This window comes from Panthera uncia, chromosome D4, assembly GCF_023721935.1.
Source record: "Panthera uncia isolate 11264 chromosome D4, Puncia_PCG_1.0, whole genome shotgun sequence".
NCBI classification, from domain to species: Eukaryota; Metazoa; Chordata; class Mammalia; order Carnivora; family Felidae; genus Panthera; species Panthera uncia.
The window spans coordinates 68,346,579-68,372,357 of NC_064807.1; the positions used below are offsets into that span (position 1 = coordinate 68,346,579).

A 25,779-nucleotide genomic window follows, 5' to 3' on the forward strand; every position below is an offset into this window, starting at 1 on the left:
CTTTTTCCCAGGCCCTCTCTTTGTGGACGGAACTACAGAGAATATATGTTTGCGTGTGTACATTCCACAGACACGTTATGCATGTACACATTTGTATCTATATTTCTGTATCTACCGATCTGTGTATTAAAAACAATGAGTTAATGCCAATATCTCTAATTCTAGTCCAACACTACAGGATTCATTCTGATTTTTGCTCTTTGTATATTTATTGCTCCTTTCTCAGACACTGAGAAACCTGGCTCCCAGTACCCATATGCATTTTATTATTGTTATTATTATTATTATTATTATTATTTGCTCTTCCTGACAAGTCTCCAATCTGTGGGACCATCCTTACTTTGACTTGACTGTTATTCAACCCTGATGGTAATTCTAATATGGTATTGTTGGATAATACCTCATATATTAAAAATAACCAAGATATCCCTTGTTCTGATATACCATATAGTATAACATATATGTTATACTATATAGCAAAACATATACGTATACTATATAGTATAACATATATATGATTTTTATATGATACACACACACACACACACACACACACACACACCCCTATGGCTTATTCTCTTCAGAAAGTCACCTTGCTGGAGGTTCAAGAGTTAACATCTCTACCGACAGTGGATATGTCTTCAGGGTTGGTTGTGATTTGGCATGGTATAAAAATAAAAGTAAAAAAGTTAATGACTTCTTTTTTTTAAAGTTTATTTATTTTTGAGAGAGACAGAGAGAGTGACAGGGGGAGGGGCAGAAAGAGAGAGGGAGAGAGAGAATCCTAAGCAGGTTCTGCACTGTCAGCCTGGAGCCTGATACGGGGCTTGAACTCAAGAGCTGTGAGATCATGACCTGACCCGAAATCAAGAATCGAACACTTAACCGACTGAGTCACCCAGGTGCCCCAAAAAGGTAATGACTTCTTAGAGGCACTTCAGGAGTTGAAGAAAATCTGTTATTAAATTAAAGCCAAACAAAATGCCCCAAATGATCAATATGCCAACAAATAACCATTATGCATATGGGTTCCAGGATTCTGTGAAGGTAGAATGAATGGGCTATGATGTGTTAAAATCAAAATGGCCTAGACTTTCAGAAGAGCTTACTCTTTATATTTAACTCTAATAATAACACCACACTCCACACCCGAAACTCCTCTGTGCTCTTACTGCATGTAATGGCTGCAGGAGGACCCAGGGGATTTGCTTGACTCTTTATGTAGCAAACTACTTCCTTGTACTCTGGCCCAGTCGTTGGTGAGATTGCACATTTTTCTTGGGTTTCTTGGTATTCTCACCTTGCCCCTCCTCACATTTGCTAGTTCTGACCTCAGATTGTCTCTGAGTCTGGTGTCCTCCCCTCACCTCTGTAGACTTGGCAGTCTGCACTTGCTTTGGTTATTGACCTGGCTCCTACAGTGCCAGTCGGGGCAAAGGCCTCTTTGATTTTTACAAGGAAATTGAAAGGCACACTTCATAGAAGCCAAACATGTTCTAGAATATTTTTGCCTTGTAGCAAAGAAAGTCAAAGCCCAGAGCTATTCTAAAAAACCTTGGCTGGTAGCATTTTATTTGGATGGGAGAATCCTACAATTTGTACAATGTTATATTTGTTCTGGTCAATCTGCAACTTTATCCTTAAAGTTTAATATGCATTTTAAAAATTGGTATGATTTCAAAGACTAACTGGTACCCCAATATGTTTCTCAAAACCAGTCACGGTGTCTAGTCTGAAATTCAGAGGTTCACCTGAGGATGAAGGGAGCTTGAAAATAGTTTTGGTCCTTAAGTGCCCTCCATGAAAATATGAATCTCCACTGGAGGATTGCAAGGCTGAGGGCCTGGGGTTCTTGAGATCAGTTTCATTCTTTACAGCCAGCCTCTCCTGGCCTTACTATTTTTTGTTTAAACTTCTCAAACACTTCCTAATGTTTTGGTTTTGAAGTGTTGTGCAAATGATGCTTATGAATATGGAAAATTAAAAGGGAAGAAGTTATTTGTATTGTTGGAGACAAACACAGCTCAAGTTCATCTATGTAAGCTGCTAAAGAGCTCAAGTTAAAAAGGGGCACCTGGGTGACTCATTTGGTTGAGTGTCCGACTTTTGATTTCAGCTCAGGTCATGGTCCCAGGGTCATGGGATCAAGCCCTGTATCCGGTTTCAAAGTGGAGCCTGCTTGGGATTCTCTCTCTCTCCCTCTGCTCCTTTCCCACACTCATACTTCCTGTCTCTTAAAAAATAAACAAACAAACAAAAACAAACAAACAAACAAAAACCCAACTCAAACTAAAGAGCTTGCCTAGGTGAAGAGTTATCTGTAGTGTTAAAATGAACCATCGGTCAAGGCAGGGGGTCCAGAGGGTGGCGGAGTAAGTTTGGGAGGCTTCTAGGACAGCTCGGGTGGCAGAAAGGCCATGCTCTGCAGAGGGTCTGATAGTGGGACAAATGTGCTTTGGGTCACCATCTTGTACATGATACCCGTGGTCAACATCTCTGTTGATTGGATGTTGAGCATAGTCATCTCCAGGAGGAGAAGCTTCAGGGACTACTGCACCTCTGTGTTCTGTACCCCTGCTCCCCTCCTGTCACTCATCTGCTTACAGGCCCATTGAATGGCTTGTTCTGACTTGTCCTGAAACACATAACTTCCCTAAGAAAACTCGTATGTGCCCTGACCTCTCTCCATACCTAACAACCAACATTCTTTTAAAAAGTCCGGAGCACTCCCCACCCCCACTCCATCACTAAATAGCCATGCAGTAAATTGTGTGACTCTGTAAGGAAACTCTGAGACATCCATGTAGTTGGTGAAATTCAAACCCATCACTGCTGATCCCTTAAAACAGAGTTTTTAAAGGGCCAACATGGTCCTCAATCCACAGGGTTTAGAAATTTTTGGTAGTTACTCACCATTTTCTTGGGGGCAGATTTTGTACAAATAAGTTTGTTTTTCCTTCAGAAAATTCAGAAGCTCTGGACGTACCAGACCTACATTTCTACATGGTGGTAGTTGGCTGGGGCTGAGTAGAGGTTATTACCTCTAGGTGGTATATAGATTTGTCAGAATCCCCACAGTTCTCTATTATCTTTCTACCCAGCCCACTTTATCACGTAAAATACCTGCCTTGTCTCTGTATGCTGAGTTTGCAAAGCTCACCTAAAGCTATGCTTAGCTAACATCTTCGTTAGGTGGGAATAAGTTCAGAGACAATGGTACAGAGAGGATAGGAAAGCAGTAGGGAGATAGACTTGTCTCTACAGACAAAATTATCCTCTTTCAAAGTGTTGAACCGGACACTCACAACCTTAGCCTGATCCTGACTTGGACCTTCTCACTGATTCAGATTTCCTGTCCAGGTCTGCATTTGTGTCAGCCTCATTGAGTATGCATTGGAGATGTGGGAGGGAACATTCACTCTCCCTCCCTGGAAAGAGACCAGGGTATACTTACATTTTCTCTAAGCACTCTGAGCATTCCAAGACCAAGAATATTAGCTCTGGAAGGCAAGGAGAGAACCTGCTTTTGCCTCATACCTTCTTTCAGCTTCTGTTCCCCAAACCTACACCCCTGTGAAAGAGAACCAAGAACAGTATGGAGATGCCACTGTACTATCTCATTCCCAAGATCTGGACCTCAGCCCACGGGAACCACCCCCCCCCACCCCCCACTATTTTCATGTTGCAGTAAGTTTGTAGGAGTAGAAGGAAGAAAAGTGGATATGGAAAAACATGGATTCTAGAAATCTGAGAAAGTAAAATAAGACTCATCTTTCCTTTAAAAATAGGTCATGTTCATATTTGGCATTTCAGTGTGAAATCTGATGGGCATAGTTGGCTTGAGCAGAATGGAAGTTAAGTTGCTGGGTTGAGAAGGTCAAGAAACTATGAAGAAAAGTTTTGCATAAGACATTCATACAAGCATTTAAGCCAGTGATATGATGATGGTATCTGGCCGACAGACGAATTCTGGGGGTGTCAATGAATGTGAGTAACTGAGAAAGGTAATGGGAGGGAATGGTTGGTATGGTTTACTTGGTTCAAAGGAAGAGATTTAAAACTTTTATCTGAGAATGGAGGTTTAATGGGGAGAAGTGGCAACTGGTAGCTAAGAGGAAGCCTGGCCTCATTTACTGATCTTTTTAATGATGGAAAGTTTGCTGCCTGAAAATTAAGTGCTTTCTTATTGGGAGTCACTTACCTAGTTCTTTAGATTGACACATAACCAAATAATACAACATTTGAATCATTGGTTACTTCACTTATTTTCCCTGAGCCCTCTGATACTATAGTTTCGTAACTCTCTGAAACAGTATGTTGTAGAAAAATTAATTCTATTTTCCTCAAATGTTGCTTCTCCTCTCCTGATTTCTCTGCACAGCCCTACTGTGGGCAGCTTAGTGTGTTTCATAGGCCATATGACAAAATACAGGGTGGTCGCGGTGCAGAGGGAAATGAAAATGATGATTAGCTGCTCATGTGCTGAGGTCAGAATTCTCTGGCGGTCCCTGCAGGCTCCTCTTGAAAGCTCTGGCTCAGTTAGTCTTATCACCTTCCGTGAATCATTTGAGCTGTGAGAATCAGGTATGATGCCTTTCTCTTACCCACACATTCTGAGCCCTGGCATATTTCTTGACCCTCTTTCCTTTCCATGTCAACTCTGATCGCCCTAATTTAAGTACTTATTGTCTCGTCTAAACGATTGCAGCAGATTTTAAACTAGCTTTCTATCCTCTGGCCTTGTCCACCCTAAAATCCATCCTCCATGCTGTCACGGAATGCTAGTACCTTGCCAACATGACACGGAAGCAAAGACATAAGGCATAAGGTTGAGGTATCATGATGCCCAACTTCTAGATAACACCTTCCTCCACATCACAATATATTGTCTGCATATCCCAGAGGGGAGGAATCCTACACTATTTGAAATGTGGTAAGCATCAAGTTTGATTGTAGATGAAATCAGCTGCATCAATCATGAAACATGATTCTCTTTGTTCTGTATGCATCCCCAAAATTTTAAGGAAATAGTTATAAATTAAGAGAGACCATGAATGTCTCTAACCTTGATGTTCTGCTGTGATTTGGAAGTAAGGAAGGGTGTTTGTCAGTGTCATCCTGTCTCTTAGTTAAACTTCTGAAGTCAAAACCCTCTAGTGACCTTCTTTACTCCCCTTTACCCACTTCCTTCAGGACCACTGCATTGCTTAACTCCAGTGGGCACCATTACGCTGGATTGTATGTAAATAGTGCCTCTGGAGTTGAGGTATACTCTACTGTGGTCCTTCTCTTTGCCTCACACTCCAGCAAATGCCAGAAATATGTAGACCTCACCCTGCTGAGTCTTGTTTCTTTGTATTTTATTTTTCTGGTTTCTCCTGGAAAATCTTTTCACTTTTTCCTCCTTGAAAACACAGAGACACACATAGACATGTACACACACATATACATACACTGCTGGTTAAATGTTTTTCATCCTTAAAGACATAGCTTAGGCATCAAACTCCTCCAGCAAGCTTTTCCTATTTCCCTGCTCATCTTCACGTTTGTGAGCCCACTCATGACGTTATATATCAATTTTGATTAGATACACGTCTTTCTTCCACTAAACCGTAAGATCCCTAGGAGCAGACACCATGTCTCAAGCACCATTGTGGTCCCAGTTCCTACCACAGTAACCGATGCCATCTTTCCTTTAACCACTTGCTAACACCCCTCTCTGCACCCCTCTCAGATGTCCCATCCCAAGGTTGACCCAGTCCCAGGATGATGAGAATGGGACTATATACTTCCTTCACTGGAAACCCTGCCCTGCCTACTGAGGCGTGATTTTTTTTCCTACCCCTAAGTGGCATTAAACACAATACTGGGTCCCACACATAGTCCCAAGGTCTAGGTTTATTATTAATTCCAAATGCCAATACCAATTGAGTATTAATACTAATAACAATAGGTGAAACATTGACAATCTAGACCAAGTTGTACTGTCTCAGAATTATCTAGTTCCTTTTCAGAATTTTCTGCAGCACCAAAAAGAAACAGATCTGCACACGTTCTTGCCTATCTTTGTGTGTGTGTGTGTGTGTGTGTGTGTGTGTGTGTATGCACGTATGTGTGTGTGTATGTTTGTGTGTTTAGGTCATGTTCCTGATCCCTGAGAGAGCAACATATGCACATGAACAAACAATATTATACAGGGCAGTCAATGTATACTTAGAGGAGTGTTTGTTTTTAATGCTTACTTATTTTTGAGAGAGAGAGAGAGAGAGAGAGAGAGCGAGCACATGAGTGGGGGAGGGTCAGAGAGAGAGGGAGACCCAGAATCGGAAGCAGGCTCATGACCTGGGCCGAAGTTGGATGCTTAACTGACTGAGCCACCCAGGCACCCCAGAGAAAGGAACATTTCTATGAGAAAGACTTAAATTTGATAAAAGGTACATCCAAGAAAGTACAATTCCTTGGGGTCTCTCATAAGATGATCTTTTTCATGATTTTGTTCAACAGTTATTTATTCAGAGCCTAGTATGTGCTAGGCACTGTTCTAGGGGACATACAAGTGAACAAAATAGAAAAAGAAATCTCTGTCCCATAGGGCTTACATTCTAATAGGTACTTAATTGCATTTGCATAAGTACAATGTTACATTACTTCTTCCTAGAGCAGAAGAATATTCTAGCTCAAGAATAAAACCAAGTTTCCAATTCTCATAAGGGAAAAATGTTTTTCAGCTCTCTAATGATCCTCCTCAAAATAGGTTCCAAAAAAATCTTGAGGCTCATCTTAGGTAGTAGGTACTTTTAATATTGACATTTAATATTTATGTCAGGAGATGAAAGTATTTAATGAATATATATAAAAAGCCAACCTTAACCAAATAGCTTTTCCAGCTTCATTCAGTACCATGAATGATACAGCTGATAAGATTATACTAAATTAAGTACTAATGGCCTTATATCAAACCTCACCAAGGTCTTCTGGCTCCCAGCTTAACCAATATGCAGTGTAGCTGGGTGACATTGAACTGGTTTCTCTCCAATGTGTGGTAAAGGGGCAGCTTTTCCTTGGCAAAGTCCCCTCGATGAGTCCATGGTGTCACTGGCGTTATCTCTGAGAGGTCATTGTTCATCTTCCATCATAGGTCAGACTTGGCAGTGGTGAAATAAATGTTCTTGCTACATCTGTACATACATAATCATGGGCTGTTCTGAACACATACGTCATTTTGTGGGTGGGTGAGAGGATTCTAAAAACAAAAAACAAATAGGCCTTTTCAGCTTTTGGAACTAAAAGAACACAATAAATGTGTTTCAACAAGGAGGATGATCCCAGGTCAGTTGTAGAAGTTTGTGTTGGCTAATGGACTAGGTAACCCCAGAATCTTTCCCATTGCCAGTAGACTGTGATTCCAAGAATCATCCACGAGTCAGAAGTCAATGCTATTAGTGTCTTGTGGGAGCATACTCATACGTATATAGAGAAGTCAATAGAAAGGCTCTGAAGAAGAGAGAGAAACTTTGCCTGTGTTTAACCAAAGAAAAGAACTCCTTGCATTTTGCCAATATCCTTCCTGTCACAATCTAGGGGCTAATTTTATGCAGTGTCAGAATTACAAGAAGCCATTTGAGGTGACATATTTTTAGAGAGGACTTATTAATGGTGGAATAAGAGTGAGGCATGAAGTTCAATAGTGCCTCCATATTAACTCCAGCTCCATAAGTCAAGTGGAAAATCTATAGATTAATGAAACTCAGTAAATTGTTTAATTATACTCCCGCCAACCCCCCCTCCCCAGGCACAGCCCTAGATGAACAAATACCCAGTTTCTGTTAGAGATGTTTCTTTCCCACATATCTCTCATTGTAACATTATTTACATGGAAGTAAAAAGGTAAAGTGGTATGTTATAAAATGTAAAAACTACATAAAGCTCCACAGGACATATTACTCCTAGGAGTAGAGTTGGAACCCAGTAATGCCAGGTAAGTGAGAAAACTGTCTGTTTTTATATTTTAATGATCAATCTAATGATTTGCTTTGGGTTTGTTAATGTCTTTGAATGGTGCCTTGAGCTTAACAAGGTGACTGTGTCTGCTTTTATTTCCTTCCTCTCCAGTTAGACACTTAGAATTATATTAGATAGTAATATCTCCATTAACCAAATGTTGTTGAGGAATGGGACTGAACATGAACACCAATACACTTTCCAAACAACTACGTTTTAGCTTAGCTGAGGTAGAAACAATGACAACCTAACTTAAGTGGGAACATTTGAAAACCTGTTTAGCCTTAAACACAGGTGCTGAGCATGATTATCCTGTGATGTTCTCAGGAGCTACTTTGATGTATAGGACCGTTCGTTCCTAGGTTGAATGATTCCTCTGTGTTTTGTTTTGTTTTACTGGGCCCATTTTCATACTTTTCTTCTTCACTTTTTAGCTGTTACTGCCCAAGGTCACACTTTTCCAGATTCTTTCCAACCTCTTCTAGTTGTCTGTTTCTAATATTAGTGAACCAGACACCATTTAACCAAACATACTAAGATTTACATCCAAAGTAGTCACGTTCAGAGTTTTGTTTGGTCTGAATCAGAGAACACTGAGGTAACACAGTGAAAGGCACGGGCCTATTCTCTATACTTCATACACCACTCCAGACCTGATTCTGTGTGTGGTCTGAGGCAGGTCCCCAAAGCCCATCCATGGTCCTTAGTTTAAACAGTTCTAAAGCTTATGCATTATGCCTATATAGAAATTATGTCGCATTTTCTCTCAAAGCTAGCTTATTCTCCTTTTAGACCAGGAGGTTGAAGACTTTGGTTTTGTTTATAAACTTGACTCTTGTTGACATATAGCCTGAGTAAGTATTTAACTACTCTAAGCTTCAGTTTCTTCATCTACAAAATGGCAGTAATAATAACTGTCCTAGAAGACAATTGCAGGATAAAAATAAAACAACATATATGCAAGCAAGGTGCAAACTCCAGACAAGTACAACTTAGCCTGAAGTCCATGGACAATGGGTGGGCTTCAGAGGATCTGTGCTTCTACTGATATTGTAAGAACAATGTGGGTTTTTGCCCCTGTATGTTTTTCTTGGCATAAGTGTCCATAGTTTTCATCTATGGAGTTTATGACCCTAAGGAGATTAAGAATAATTGCTTATAGCCTGCACTTTATGATATCACTTTTATTCCCTGGTTCTAGACTAAATTTCAGGTGGGTACAGTTGTTTAAGTTATTGACTTCCAACTTACAGAGGTGTTAATGTGTATTTGGAGTACTAATAGTATCTAGTGAGCTCAACTTAAATGAATAAGCTATTAGAGAATATGTATCGAAAATACACATAGCCATATCCTGCTACTTCGTATGCTACTTTACTATGTTATATTATCGATATATCTATATCATTTCAATGAATAATTAGTATATCATCTAGTCTAACATTCTTATTTCATCAAAGAGAATAAACAAGCTGATCTTCATAGTGTCTATATCTGTATCGGTTTCACTTCTTCAAAGGGATGCTGTGAAGATAAAGATATAGCTGTTACAATGTTGGAGATTTCAGAGGAAGGTTACAATGTAATAATAATGATATGGTGGCAATAATAGTTATGAAATAGCTTATTATAACTACTGTTAATTGCGTATCTGCTAAGTACCGGGCACTGTGTTAGGCATTTTGTACAAAATGTATCTAATTTTCAAATCAACCTTTAAAGATAGACATTATTGTCCTCATTTTTAGATGAAGAAACCTATGAATTAGGTTAAGAAATATGTCCCAATCACAAAGCTAATAAATGACCAACCTGGAATTTTAACCCAAATCTGTTTGGCTCTAAAGTCTGTTATTTTTTTCCTGTAGTTAAATGTAGCAGATGATATATTTGTGATTTGTGACTCTTAATAAGGTATAAGCCAGCCCTACAAGATGAATTAATTCTTATGTTTCTACTGAATTTGAATATTATAATAGTCAATGTACTAACTTCAAAAAACTTAGGGCGCGCCTGCAATGCAATCTAACCTTTATCTTAAAGGTAAGAGATGCCCATTGAAAGGTATTGGGCAAGGAGATGATATAATTCGATCTTGTGTCTTTGGAAGATACAGTACAGTTGAATGAGTTGGAACTCATTCAGATGTGACTAGAGGCAAGGAGGCCAGAAGGGAGGCTGTTTTAGCAGCAGCAGTAAGGATAGACAGAAGTGAGTGGGCTCTGTGACTCTCTAGGAGGTAGCCTAGATAAGTCTTGATGACTAGATGTGGGAGGTCAGGATGGTGAGGAATCAAACAAGGTGCCCAGATTTCTGTGTGGACATCTCCTTCCCTGTTTTTAGGACAGGCAGACAGGTCATCAGGAGGAGATTTACAGGTGAAAATGCTAAGTGCTTTTTGGATATATGGCCTTTGGATATTCTGTTTTGAAGTTTAGAAGAGTGATGGATGGGCTGGAGATTTAGTTTCAGAAGTGAGCACCATAAAAATGGCTAAGGAAAGCCTTGGAAGTAGATGAAACTGCTCAGGGAGGGTATGTATGGTCAGAAGGGAAGAGAGTTTAGACCAGACCCTGAAGAAAAGTAACATTTAAAAGACAAGTACCAGAGAAAGGGTAGCTAGAGCTGTGGCAGCGTGGCATCATAGATTGGACAGTATTTCAAGATGGAAGAAGTGACTCTAGGTATTTACCCAAAAGAAGTGAAAACATATGTTCATACAAAGCCCTGTACTTCAATGTTTATAGAAGTTTATTAGTAATTGCCACAAACTGGAAGCAATCTAAATATCCATCAACGGGTGAATGAATAAATAAATTGTACATCTGTACAATGTACTCAACGATGAAAAGGAACTGCCTCTACACACAGCATTGATGACTCTCAGAAGAATTTGCTAAGTGAAAGAAGCCAAGTACAAAAGTCTACAGACTGTTTATATGACAGTCTGGAAAGCAAAACCATGGAGACAGAAATCAGGTCAGTGGTTGCCAGGAGCTGGAGGTGGGAGAAGGGGATTGACCATCGAGGGGCTCAGAGGAACTGTTGGGGGGGGGTGATGGTAATGTTGCTTATCTTGATTATGGTGGAGGTCACCTGAGCATATGATGTATCCAAACTGCTAGACATGTACACCTAAAAAGGATGAGTTCTACATTATATAAATCATGTGTCAATAAAACCAACCTAAAGCAAAACACAAATACAAAAGGGAGTTGTCAAAATGTCAGACGCTGCTCACAAATCCTACAAGAAGAGGCCTGAGACGTGCCCGTTGTGTTCGGCATCGGTGACTTTATGGGGAGCAGTGTCAGTGGCACGGGGGAGGCAGAAGCTAGATTGCTAAGGGTTGAGGAGTAAGAAAAGACTGATGGTTGTCCCCCAATACCCATTTTCTTCTTCTTTTGTGGGAATGGAGCCCTGAATTTAGACTCATGACTATGCAGAATGAAGACTGTTTTGCCCAGTCTCCCTGGAAACTGAATGTGGCCATGTGACTGAATGCTGGCCAAAGAGATGTAAGTGAAAATGTCCTGAGGCAGCTTCTGGGAGCCTTCCAGAAGAGGTAGCTGGTATTCTTCCATTGCCCTTTCTTCTTTGCTCCTTCTACCTTTGTGCTGGTTGAAATGCAGACATGATGGCTGGCATTGGAGCAGCCAACTTGGACCATGAAATGACTTCAGAAAGGGAGACTACAAATGACGAGAACATTTTGGAGAAGCCTGGGTCTCTTAGCTCTTTGAGAGACGCTAACCTGGTCCAGGACTACTTATCTCTGTACTTTTAAGATATGTCAAATGAATCTCTTTCCTGGTTGAGCTTAATCCTATAAGCTACCGGGAACAAATCTGAGGATGGAGAGGTGGTGAGTGCAGGCAATGCTTTCAAGAAGGTTGGCTATGAAGGGGACCAGTAAAAGGTGGGTGGGATGGTACCTGGAGAGGGACATAGGTTGAGGGAGGGTTTTGTGATCTCCAAATTCATACTCGATTCTCTGTGAATGGAAACCTGTAGATGACCCAGAATCTCTTTCCACCAAAAGCCCTGTGAATTGTCACTGGGTTGGACTTTGTGGCTCACTTTCCAGAAGGAAAGGAGAAGCAATGCATTCCCCTCTGAACATTTTGTACCCGTCTCCTTCCAGCCCCTTGCTTGTGTAGAGCTTATAACATCTAGACAGATGGGGCTGCATTTTGGAGCCCCCTCCCATTTTGGGCCCGTCTCTTCAGGGCTCCTTTCCTGAGGCCTTAACTTAGCAGGTCTACTTCTCTCTTACTCTCCATTGGAGTGTGTGTGTGTGTGTGTGTGTGTGTGTGTGTGTGTGTGTGTGTATTACAAAACTGCATTATTAAGGTATAATTCATATACCATAAAATTCAGCCAGAATGTACAATTCAATGCTTTTTAGTATACTCACAAATTTGTGCAGTCACCATCATCACTTAATTTTAAAACATTCATCTTGATATCTTATTACTTATTGTTATAGCAATATTTTCGATCTCTGTTGATGTTGACTTCTCTCTCTCTGTGCTTTGTCTTTCTGCTTTACCGGGGGAGCTCCACTAGGGCAGGGACTGTGATGACTATGGATAGGGCTGCTTCCTTAGCACCTGGCAGACACGGACTGGCAGAGAGATCGGGCAGAACCACACAATGAAAGCCTGAAGCTTGTCCCATTCATTCTTTATTGCAGCAGGTGCAGGGCACCTGAGTGGGAGCCAGGTCCCCACCTGGGAAACCATTAGGAGTAGGCAATTCTCTGAGGGGTTACAGGGAGGGCATACATGCCCTGGGGAGGCTTATAACTCTGGGGTGGGGCTGTGGTGATTTGGGAAACCACGTTCAATGTATCTATTGTTTTCAAAGAAGGAGCTAAGGAAAGTGACACTGGACAATATCTTTCTAGTGGGCAGGAATACGCAGAATATGGAGGGGTGAGAAGGGCGTGGGGTCTCCAAAGGGTTCAAACACCGCATTGAGGCGCCGCAACGCAGCTGGAGTTTTCCTTGGGAAACTCAGACGTTTGCCCGCTGGGCTGGCACAATGGCGTTTCCGAACCCATGCCCGACCCACTGGGGGCAGTACTTGTTATTTGCTAGACGCTTCTTTCTTTTGCAACTTCAAAGCTGCAAGAGCTGCAACCTTGCCGATGACTCAATCGTTTCCCCGAACCCTCTGGGCTGTGTCACCGCCGCAGCCGCCCCTCTGCCCTCCCAGTCGTCCCCGCATCTCCGTGCAGCGCCGCCCGTCCCAGGGGAACCGCGGGCGCACCTGGCGCCTCGGGCGCCCCAGCACTGCGCGCTGGTGGCCACACCGCCCGGCGCGCAGCTGCCAGAGCGCTCCCTCCCGAAACATTTAAGTGGAGTGGCTTGTCTAGCGCCCAGCGAACAACATTATCCAATTGCTTCCCGTTTTATTCGCAGGCTGGGAGCTGAGAGAGCCGGAGCGTTCACTTTCAACCCTCAAGGGGGGGAGGGGGTGCGGGTGGGGAGGGGAGAAGCTTGCGGCTCCACCTCGCGCGCAGCGCGGCCAGAGCGCCCGGCTCCGGCAGAGGCGAGCAGCGCCGGTGAGCCCCGCAGCAGCGCGCCCGGCCGCCCGGAGCCCCGCGATGGAGTGAGTATCCCCGCGCGCGGCTCGCTGCCCTCCTCTCGGCATGTTGCCATGGCGACCGCGGCAGCAGGCAGATGCGGGCTCGGGTCCCAGTCCCGGACGGGTGTTTAATTTCAGCCCAGTGTGTTCGCCTGGTGTTTCTATAGCAGCAGTCGCAGGGGCTGGAGCCAAGGGGCAGGAGCCCCGGGATGAGTGGTTTTGTGCCGCTGCCTCTTGGCCAGCAGGGCCTCCGGAGGGGACGCTGCTGCTAAGGAGGGAAGCACGTCCTAGGGTTCCCCATCCCTGCCCCAAGCTTCCGATTCTCAGGGAGTTGGCTGAGAATAGCCATTACTTCCGATTCCTAACCATGTCAGCATTATTGGACTGCAGTTAAAAAAAAGCGGGGGGGGGGGGGGTGTCACTGCGGATCGGAAGCAAATGTGGTTCGGTGTGAATTGTGTAATGGAAGGATGATGAGTTAGTGGGTAATATGAGACAGAGCTGCAATGCCCTGGCTACTAGAAACCAGCAGACGACCCAAAATTATTGATTTGTTCCTGGGGTAATTGAGAAATGAGACAGAAAGGTAGGAGCAGCAGCCGGGGGGTTGACTTACAACGTTTGGCGCCGTGGGCACAGCATGGGAGGGGTGGGGAAGAGAGGGCAGGGAGGCAGGAGGGGCGTTAACCAGAAAAGACACAATAAAGGGCTTCTGTCTTGGGTTCGAACTGGGGTTTCTCTCCCCTCAGCCTTTACATCCCGGCGTTGCCTTTTGGTCACTCTCTCAGGCTCCTGCCGCAGCAGGGCCACTTTGACGGGCGACAGGCTCCAAGAAAGGGTGAATTCTGGAGCCAGCTATTAGATACTGCTCACTTGGTCAGCTTCTCCGCCTCCTGTTCTCTTCCCACGGATACTTCCTGACATTGGGGCTGTAAGAAATCATATTTCAGCCTAGAGATAACGGCCAGTTTTCAGGTGTCGGGATCTTCATGCCAAACCCAATAAACCGTAGATGCAGCTGTCATCCCTCTGCATATCTGATTGTGTAAATGTAATTTAATCCTCACCAACAAGGCTGCTAAAGCAGAAGTAAGAGGTGGTGCAGCATTTTAGGAGTGAGGAGTTGTAGATTTCAGCCCCTTACTTGGCTGGCACTAGTGTTACTGATTTTCTGTACCAGTAATTTAATATCTCCGAGCCTCAGTTTCCCTATGTGTACCATGGAGACAAAGATGTTCCTGACTTACTTCTAAGCATTGTTGAGAGGATCAGATAATATTTCTGTATCTTCTAAAGGGCTCTGTAAATTGTAAGGTATATATGAATTTAAGGAGTTAATGATCAAGTCTCTGGAATCGGTTTTCTGGGCTTGAGTCCTTGTGCATTTTGCTGAATGACGTCAGTCTCTCTGGGCCTCGTTTCTGGAAACAGGAATGATAACTATTTCATGAGATTTTTGTGAAGATCAAACAAATTGGTACATATGATGGTCTTCGAGCCTGGAACAAAGAAAGCTCAATAAATATCATCTACTATCTATAAATATTATCTATTATCTATTATTATTATTGTGGTCTCCAGGAGTCCTCGTTGACATTTTGTGGGGTCTCAGGTTGGTGCCAAGGTGTTTTATTTTCCCCCAGACAATTTATTAAGAAACTTAATGCCCCCAGGGCAACTGAGAGTAACACAATTCTCAAGATACCATTGTAGATGTTCAGAAGCAACCAGGAGACATAGCAGGCTTGAGTACACAGAACAGAAGCTGGACGACTTGGCTTCTGGCATGTTCTGGTCTTATTGCCCAATGCCATTTTTTTCATTAGACATGGAAACTGTCCTTTATAAGAGGATGTATGTAGGTCTAGTCGTCCCACGGTGGAAGGTTAAAGGGTACCCTGGCTGTTTGCCAGGACAGTAGTTCTCATCTTAACCATCTCACATGAATACTCTAATGTATAACATACCTTCCAGACTTACAACTTGAGCATTCAGTAACTGAGGAATGGCACACAGGATTTGTAAGCTTCCTTCCCCAGACCTTTCCCTCATCTTCTCTCCATCCTCCAGCTAAGTTTTTGTTCCAGGTGTGCCTACCTCCCGCGTGGAATTCCTGGTGAACACAGGCTTTCCGTATCATGCTCTTCCCTGTCCTTCTGCAGGGTTCAGATTGGTGTCCCAGCCAGCCCCCTTCTCTCCTGATCAGCCTGTCCCTGGCTTTCCTGTCCCCCTGTGACATTTCAAGGTCCTCCTCACCTTCCAGTTAACCTCCTGCCTTTCCAGCTGTCTAATCTGTTCACTCTCCCACTTCCATTGCTTCATTAATATAATTCACTTTTTAACTCTTTTTCTCTTCTTTCAGAATACTACCTTTTCCTGTCTTGGGTGTAACCAAATTTCTCAAATCCTGTTCTTCCCCTCTATCTAAACCCTCTCAAAAATCCCATCTAAGATATAACTCCATTCTCCTTCCTTATCATTTTCAACTTATGTTTATGGAAAAGAATTGAAAGGGGGGGATAAAATTCACTTGCTTAATTTTTTCATCTAACCAACAAATACTTGTTGAGATTAGCACTGGTCAACAGAGCAGGCATGATTCTCATCATCTGAAGTTCATAGTTTAATGAAAAGATAGATGTTAAAGCGGTAAATGAATATACAAATACAAATGAATCATTTGTATGAATGAATGAATATACAAATGAATATACAAATACAAAGTGCAATAAATGCCATGAGGGAAATGATGCAGAGGAAATAACAGGAAGGGAATATAGGTTAGATTAGGAGGTCAACAAAGCCCCTCTGAGGAGCTGATATCTAATGTGAGATCTAAAGGATGAGTAGGAGTTGGCTTGGTGAGGAGTAGAGGGAGGAAGCACTCTGGGCTGAGAAAATGGCACATGCTAAGGCCCTGGGGCAGCAGAGATCCTTGGCAGGTTAGAAGAACTGAAAGAAGGGGAGTATGGCTGGAGTTTTGGCAGTGAGGAAAAGATGGTTTAGAGATGCTGCTAAGTGCAATGGGGTGCCACAAGGAGCTTTACGAACGGGTGTGATGGTAATTATTTGTGTTTTGTGTCTTCAAAGCTTCAAAGTACAAAAAGCTAAAATTGCCTTTCCTTCTGGAGGTATGTAAAATGGATGACATAGAAAATGTGTCATAGGCAAGCATCAGAATACTGCAAACGTTTGCAATAGGAGAAGGGGGATTATCAGTTTTAAAAACCAGCCAGCTTGTGGTGTGCCAGTACCTGATAGTTTTGAATAAGCCGAGGTCCCTAATTTTATTATTATTTTTAATTTTTAACTTTTTTTTTTTTTTTTTTTAATTTTATTTTTGAGACAGAGAGAGACAGAGCATGAACGGGGGAGGAGCAGAGAGAGAGGGAGACACAGAATCGGAAGCAGGCTCCAGGCTCTGAGCCATCAGCCCAGAGCCCGACGCGGGGCTCGAACTCACGGACCGTGAGATCGTGACCTGAGCCGAAGTCGGACACTCAACCAACTGAGCCACCCAGGCGCCCCTAATTTTTAACTTTTTAATGTTTATTCATTTTTGAGAGAGACAGACATGAGCTGGGGAGGGTCAGAGAGAGAGGAAGACACAGAATCCGAAGCAGGCTCCAGGCTCTGAGCTGTCAGCACAGAGCCCGACGCGGGGCTTGAACTCATGTGAGGTCATGACCTGAGCCAAAGTCGGACGCTTAATCAGCTGAGCCACCCAGGCGCCCCTCGAGGTCACTAATTTTAAATGAAATGGAGTGAAAATAAGAATACGATCATTTATTCACGAGCCTTATTGGTTTTCAAAAAACAAGAGCATCTTAGTTGAAATAGGAGAAAACATGCGTAACAAGCAAAGACGGTCCTGACTGTACTTGGCTGCCCTCCTTGTTGGGTTGAGTGTGAGAACAATGTGTATGTGGGAACAAACTTCAGCGTATGCGGTTACTAATTTGGTACCACACCTATAGGTTTTGCTGGACGCTTCTCTAGAACACAGTCTTCAAAACAGTATGAGAGCTGAAAGGCACAGAGGACATAGCACGGGAACTCTTTCAATTGTTGCCATCTCTGCCAGCACTGGGGCTCTGACAACACGGATGGCGGCCTCAGAACTGATCTGATGGGACTCAGAAAAATGACATTTCCCATTGCCTGTCAGGGGCCTGCTTTCACAGACACTTAGCCACGGGACAAGTTTCAAGCATCCAGAAGAGATCACGAAGCATCTAAGCTAAAGTTTGCTTTTTCACAGAAACAAATCTAGGCTCATGATGGGATAAGCGTGGAAGGGGGACTGAATCACAGTTGACTTCTGGTTCTTAGCATATGCCTTCATTCGTGCGTTCACCCTTATGCAGCAAACATACTGAATATTTTATATGTGCCAAGCACTGCAATAGGTCCTGGGGATAAATGGTGACCTGATCCTGTCTTCAAGGAACTTTCTGTTTAGTCTCAATGTGACTATGGATGCCATATGACCTTGAGCCATTTTCCTTGGCTATGTCTGTCCTGTTACACAAAGTGTGCCATTTTATGTGTTCGGCACGTTGTAGGCATTGAATAACTATGTTTGAGAATGTGTAAGGCCTTTAAAAATTAATTTTTGTGATGAAAGTAATGTATGCTTTTTACAACAATTCAAATGGCTTGGGGTTCAGTTTATGAAATAAACCTATCCCTTTCCCTACGCTTTCCCCCAAGTCTCAGTCCCTAGAGCATTACCATGAACAGTTTGGAGGTATCCTTCCTATTTTCCATGCAACAAAACAGAGTTGGAAGCACATACTTATATAAGTTTAAATACTTCCTTTTAAATAAATTAAATCCTACCACATTTGTTATTCTGTAGCTTGCTTTTTCCTCTTCATATATTGTGCATACTTTTATATATCGATATATACACACCTATCACATATGCTTTTGTTAGCTGCTTAGCAGTTACTTTTGGAATATAGTTCATCAGTCCCCTTTGATGAAGATTTAGGTTCGTTGCCATTTTTTTTTGCTATTATATGCAATGTTGCAATGAACATCTTTGTACATCCTGCAAGTGAATCCGTATACTACTTTCCAGAAATGGAATCGCTTAATAAGTGAGTATGCATTTTATGATTTTTTCTATATATTGTCAGAGTACATTGCCACAAGGAATATTTGAGTCCCTGTTTCCTCAATCCTTGACAACCCTAGCCACATTATAGATTTATATCTGAGTAATACACTTATACTTGGTGCCTCTAACTTTATGTGACCACTCTATGAGTGGTCAGTCTGTGCTTTTGCCCTTCCTGGACTGAGGGCCTCTGGGCTACTGGTCATTTTTTTTCAGACAGCAATAGGGAGCCATAAAATACAAACAGCAAGCTTGAATCCAGAAGAGAATGAAAATTATTTGCAAAGGCAAAACTTAAAATACCTAATTAACTTTAAAAAGCGATCAAGGAGGTTTTTGTAGAGTTTGTCCAATTTTGACTTTATTGACTGATTCCTTACAACTGAGGGAATGAGACTATACCACTCAGCCCTCCTTTTACCATTTGTCACAGTTATACTGTTAGTTTTACATTTTCAAAGTTTTAACATTTGCAATTTTGAATTGTAAACATAATCCTCCCAGTCCATTCAGTCAACTGAATGCACTTGATTGCACTAGGTACTGTTCTTTTAAACATTTTTTTAATGATTATTTTTGAGAGAGAAGGAGAGACAGAGCGCAAGCGGGGGAGGGCAGAGAGAGAGGGAGGCACAGAATCTGAAGCAGGCTCCAGGCTCTGAGCTGTCAGCACAGAGCCCAACACGGGGCTTGAACTCACAGACTGCGAGATCATGACCTGAGCTGAAGTGGGATGCTGAACTGACAGAACCACCCAAGTGCCCCACAGCAGGTGCTGTTCTAAGCATTGAGAATACAGCAGTGAACAAAACTGAGAAAGATCCTCCCCTCACAGAGCTTCTATTTCATGAAAGAGACACAATGTGTATATACGTTAATTTCAAGACTAAAAATAAAACACATTAGGAGTCTAGAGGGTGATGAGGGAAGGTTATTTTTGATAGAGTAGTCAGGAGACAGGTTTCTGAGTGGGAGAGTTTGAACAGAGACTTGAACAAAGTGAGGAGATGAGTCATGCAGAAGGAAGAGCAGTTGCAAAGGTCCTGAGGCAGCACCATGCTTTGTGGGCTTAGTGTTAGTCGCGATCTGGATAAAGTCAAGATCCCCACCAGCCCCTTCCTCATAGGCATCCTCTTTCCTGAGCATTTTGTGTTGACTTAGTGTTTAATAGTAAGGTACTGTTTTCAAACAGGGCCCAAGGGTGTTATATTCTGAATGCCTTTCTGTTGCTTCTATGAACAAACAAATTGGATGTTTGTAAAATTATAGATTCATGTATTTACCTCCCTCATAATTCTATAAGGCATTGTTCCATTGTGTTCTGGCATGGACTGTTGCTCTGGAAAAGTGTGAGGCTAGGCTGATTATTTCCTCTTTGTACCTGGCTTACCTCCTCTCTCCCCTCCCACTCTGGCATTTTTTTTTTTTTTTTTTTTTTTTGCATTGGGGCTGATAGAATTATATTTGAACATGAAACTTTAATAACTTTGCTGTGATATTTCTTATTGCAAGTCACTGTGTCAGTTTCTCCTGGAAAATAGTACATTCCTTGAATCTGAAGACTTATATTTTCCTTTATTTTTTGTAAAGACATTTTCTTTATGGCTTTCAATTAAACAGCCTCCTTGTCCTCTTTATCTACTATAGGTACATTTATTAGTTAGTACCCTCCATAACTATCTTCAATTGCTTACATTTTTTTTCCTGTAAGTTTTCGTTACAGTTTAAAGTCTATCCTCTAGGCAACTGACTTTTTTTTTTTTTAGCAATATTTGTTTAGTTCTTACTTATTTTATGTAGATTTCATTTCTGTAATGGTTTTATTGTCATCTTCTATTTGTTTTCTGACTCCTCCAGCTCATTTGGCACATTTTTATTTCACTTTATTTTTTTAAGTTTTTTTATTAAAAAAATTTTTAATGTCTATTTATTTTTGAGAGAGAGAGAGACACACAGAGCGTGAGCTGAGAAGGGGCAGAGAGAGAGGGAGACACAGAATCTGAAGAAGGTTCCAGGCTCTAAGCTGTCGGCACAGAGCCTGATGTGGGGCTTGAACCCACAGACCCTGAGATCATGACCTGAGCTGACATCCAGTGCTTAACCAACTGAGCCACTCAGGCGCCACTCATTTTGCACATTTTTTTTCTTTTTTTTAAATTTATTTTTATTTTTATTTTTATTTATTTTTAATTTTTTAAAATTTACATCCACATTAGTTAGCATAGATTCCTTAATGCCCCTTACCCATTTAGCCCATCCGCCCTCCCACAACCCCTCCAGCCCTCCTCAGTTTGTTCTCCATATTTATGAGTCTCATTTTGCACATTTTTTAAAAGAGTTGTTTTTCTTTAATTTCTTTGAGTGCATGGAGGATTGATCTGAAAATTTTATTTATTTCTTGTGTTATTTTTCTGAATACGCTTACCTGCCTTTTGCTTGTAAATCTTTCCTCTCTTTTTAAAAAATAATAATCAAACATAAAGGGTCTATGCATGTTGACAGCATTTATTACTCATTTCTGAATGGAGGTAATTTATCCAAGCCTTCTATTTGCCCAAGAATAAGTGGGAGACAGTGTTTGGGGAAGACAGTGACTTTAGATGAGATATTTTGTCCCATAAATGTTTCTTAAAACTGTACCATGTCTTTTGCTCTAAAAGTGCCTTGTAGTATGTAAGCAGGTCACTGAGATAGATCACACACTCTGTGTGTGTGTGTGTGTGTGTGTGTGTGTGTGTGTGTATGTGTGCACGTGTGTATGTTGAAGTGGGGGGAGCAGACGGATATTTGGTGCTTATTTGTCACTATGTGGTTGACTCTGTTGAGCATCTGTGAACAGAGGGGAAAGGTCAAGTCATCTACAAAGGTAATTGTTAACTTTCCTTCTTGTTTCACTACATCTCTTACCTCCAGACTATGGCCAGACTGTGGTAGACTATGACAACCCTCTGTGTGTCCAGACTAGTCCTCTATATTAAGTTTTTAATTTTTCAAAAAGTTTATTTTGAGAGACAGAGTGAGCGGGAGAGGGGCAGAGAGAGAGAGAGGGAGAGAGAATCCCAATCTGTTATCAGCACAGAGCCGGACTTGGGGCTCGGACCCATGAACCGTGAGATCATGACCTGAGCTGAAATCAAGAGTTGGACGCTCAGTTGATTGAGCCACCCAGGTGCCCCTCTGTATTAAGTTTTTAAATGTCAGACTTTCACTGATAATAGAGAGAGAGAGTTCACACAGTAGTACCTCCATCAGTGACACTTCCTTTTTGCACTGTCTGATATGGACCCAGCCCCTCCACACACCTGTTTCCCATGTCTCTTGTGACTTGGTGGTACCACTCATCGCCATTCCAGTGTTGGGCCTCTGTGGGCTCTCTCTTTACTTAGCAATTTTTGAAAGCCAATTGACATCTCTAGAGGTATAGATTCACCTTTTTGCGCTGTCCACTGCTTTAACAAAATTTTTACTCTTTTTGGCAGATAATTCTTATAGTCTGTGATTTGGGAATCTTAATTCTGCTACTTTCATAGTCAATAAATTCCTCCCCCCCCCCCCGGTTTTTCATTCTTTTCATTCATTTTTGGCAGGTTTCAGGGAGATATAGAGAAAACTTGCCTTTACCATGTCTCCGAGTGAAAGAATCGGTGAATCTTACATTCCCATGAAAATACTAGGAACTAGCAAACGTCATTGTTCCTGGAAAATTTATTATTATAGATCTTTTTTTTTCCCAATCGATTGTTAGCAACGTATATGGCAGAATAAGTTTGCAAATGATGTTATAAATACTTCAGAGCAGAAGAATTTTGGAGGAGGTGTGCATAGTGGGTATTCTCTGTCTCACCCTTCAAATCCATTCTGTACCTTCCTCCCCTGCTTAACGTCCTTTGAGGCTGACCTGTGTGGACTACAGCAGTGAGGCTTTCTCGCCCTTTGGGTTGGGTCAGTGCAAAGCACCAGCAGAAGAGCCCAGGGTAGAAGAAGAGTGACATCAGTGGACTTACTCTATGGTCTCCCTTCCTACAGGGCAGGGAGTTGGCATTGTCTGCTTTCCTCATCTGAAGGCCACAGCTCCTGCCTGCAGCCCACTCCTACACTCTACATCTAGTTCCCTCCTGGTTCTGGTGACCTCTCCCTCCCCTTGCCCCTTCAGGAGTAGGTGAGGCTATGACTGGTCTCCCCACTTGGTTAGCCTCTGGTGTTTGGCCATCCCTGTTGGTTTCCCATAACTCTGCCCATGCCTTTGTAAAGCAGTCCCTTTATTAAGCTCCTCTAATTCTCCAGTGTAAGCATGCCATCTACTTCTGGCTGGGATCCCAACTCACAGAGTGTGCAAAGGATAGAAGTGTTTGAAGTTTAAGAAAAAATACACTTCAGGTTTCCAGGATGGAACTTGGCAACTTTGTGTCTGTTTACACATTCTGGTCATTGAAGCTCAAGGCTCCAAAATTAGAAGAAGCTGTTTGATAATTGTTATGAGTTTATTCAAGAAGGAGAATCTCCATTGCTACAGGCTACCGAAGTCAGTCTGCTTCCCATTGAAAATGTCATTTTTCTTGTAACTTAGAATAAAAATTGCCCAAATTTGACTCCTCAGAGGGAGCACCAATCTCAGTGATGAGGTGGCTCAATTAGAATTTTATTTAAGGAAATGAAATTTTATTTCTTCTCCTAATAGGAAGGAACTTTACTAGCAAAAATTCTGTTTTTGTGAATAGAACTTCACATTTCTATTTGTATTTGACCTACTGTTTAAATATAAGTGGTGATTTAACTTATCAATAGCGTCTAAAAGAATCCTTCCTAAATTGCTGTCAAATCAATAAAATCTATCCCATCTTGTTTAATCTTCTTCACAGATAGCACAAAAGCATAGCATATGGTCTAATCAAAAGGTGTGTTACAAGTTCTGAATAGATGGGCTTTAAAGATATTTTACTCCATTTTATATAGTATTTTATACCTAGTGAGTTATTTAGACTGCTTGTCCTACTTTAAGTGCTTCCATATCTCTGTCAATTATGTTCATTTATTCATTCACTTCACTCATAATTATTAAGTACCTACTATGTGCACTGGTACACTGTTCTAGGTACCTGTGATACAAAAAGGAATACGACAGTCCCTGCCTTCATGGAGTCCATAGTCTAATGAGGAACAAACATAATTGGCCAGGTTATTATATAATAAAGTGTGCTAAGTGTTATGCTGGCAGAAGTTTTGATGGGATACTGTCTGAAGCACATAGCAAGTGACAGGAGCCTAAATGAATCTAAGAGCTCAGGCATTCTATATGAGGTCAAAATTCAAGCCTAATTCTTAGCCCCTGAAATTAATTTAGCACACAAGCACTTTGTTTTTAATGTCTGGACTAGTCGTCTTACAACTTTTAAAAAAATGTTTTATTTATTTTTTGAGAGAGAGAGAGAGAGAGAGCATGCAAGCAGGGGAGGGGCACAGAGAGAGGGGTGCAGAGGATCTGAAACAGGCTCTGTGCTGATCGGCTGATAGCAGTGCACCTGATGTGGGGCTTGAGCTCATGAACTGAACCATGAGATCTTGATCTTTACTGGAGCAGAAGTCAAGACGCTCAACCGACTGAGCCACCCAGGCGCCCCCATCTTAACAACTTCTTAAGTCACTTTCTAAAACACTTGCCAAGCCAACTCCAATGTTAAAACTAGTTTGAATAATTGACAGTCATGTTTTTGTTTGCAATGATGAACCTATGGCTAACGCTACCTCCAGGACCATGAATGTTACCATCAGTATCGTGGTGATTGGCTGCCCCCTTGAGGAATCAGAGTCTCAGTTTTCCAGATGACTTTGCAAAGTGCGATCACTAATAAGGTCAGACAAAACAAAGGAAAAAAGCAAACAGAACAGACAAACACAAACACTTAAGATTTACAGGTCACTGCTAGGCTTTTTTTAGACACAGTATTTGATTTGTTTTAGCCATCTTTGTTGAAATACTATCAAACCCCTCTAACTTTTGAAAGGCATTAAGATCTGCCAGACTGTACAGATTAGCCATTTAGAGAAACAGTAAAGCTGATCTAGAAACAATCAGGAGTTCTCCATCCTTCCAATGCTTTCCTTAACTTCTTATCTTCCAAGAGGGAAGTGCCCAGCATTTAAAGTTAATGACACCAGCAACAAGGTCTCATTTCCTCAGAGATTCATGCTGTGAAGTGCATAGCTATCACCTGGAAATAGTGTTAAAAGGCAGATCCTGAATCTGTAAATGTGGGGTGGGATTGGAGAGTCTGTGTTCCCAGCAAGCTTCCCACGAGAGGATGCTGCTGGTGGTGGTCTATAGACCCCACTCTGAGTAACAGCTTCACAGTGCAAAGACACAGTGTAGGGCTGAACATAATGCCAGAAGTGAGGGCCTCATTCTTTTACACGTCCTCCTTCAAAACAGAACTGGAGTTGAGCAACCTGTGTGTGAAACAGGCCAATCTACAGAGCAAAACCAGACTTTTCATTTTAGTTGGCATAACTTGGCAGTTCCATGTGAATAGATAAAATCTTTATATTTTTGGAAAATCAGAACAGGATCAGAGGTTGTCAAGAAGTGTTTATAAGGCAGATAAGCGTAGTCTTATCTTTTAAAATATGAATTTGAAAATTTTTGTGGTCATAATTTAAAATCCAAAAATATTTTTCTTTAGCCAGTTTCTTAATATTTAAAAAAATAGCTAGTGAATCTAATTATCTGTGGTCTCAAGAGTCTGCAAATCAGTAATATCTTGATATAAATGTCAAGGAATGATTCTATAAATCTGATAGTCATGTGAGTTTGAACATGATATGTTAGGACCAAATAGCTTGTAGTATTAGATTTTTTCTTTCTTTGTTTCTTGTTTGTTTGTTGTTTGTTTGTTTCTTTCTTTCTTTCCCTTTCTTTCTTTTCCTTCCTTCCTTCCTTCCTTCCTTCCTTCCTTCTCCTTTCTCTCTTCCTTCCTTCCTTCTTCCTTCTTTTCTTTACTCTTTTCCTTCTCTTCTCTTCTCTTCTCTTCTCTTCTCTTCTCTTCTCTTCTCTTCTCTTCTCTTCT

The 25,779-nt window shown here is 41.8% G+C and overlaps 1 protein-coding gene across 6 annotated transcripts in view; it reads left to right on the forward strand.

Annotated features, from left to right (window-relative positions):
- The first annotated feature begins 13,139 nt into the window (after positions 1-13,139).
- PALM2AKAP2 (PALM2 and AKAP2 fusion) overlaps positions 13,140-25,779 on the forward strand; it is a 443,327-nt gene continuing 430,687 nt past the window's right edge. For 3 of the 6 annotated variants that reach the window (XM_049635979.1, XM_049635962.1, XM_049635998.1), the window contains exon 1: positions 13,241-13,617. In XM_049635979.1, coding sequence (XP_049491936.1) covers positions 13,613-13,617 — 5 coding nt within the window. In that variant the 5' untranslated portion in view covers positions 13,241-13,612. Of the gene's footprint in view, positions 13,618-25,779 lie in introns of all 6 variants that reach the window. The other 3 variants (XM_049635971.1, XM_049635954.1, XM_049635988.1) reach the window with 3 other exon arrangements.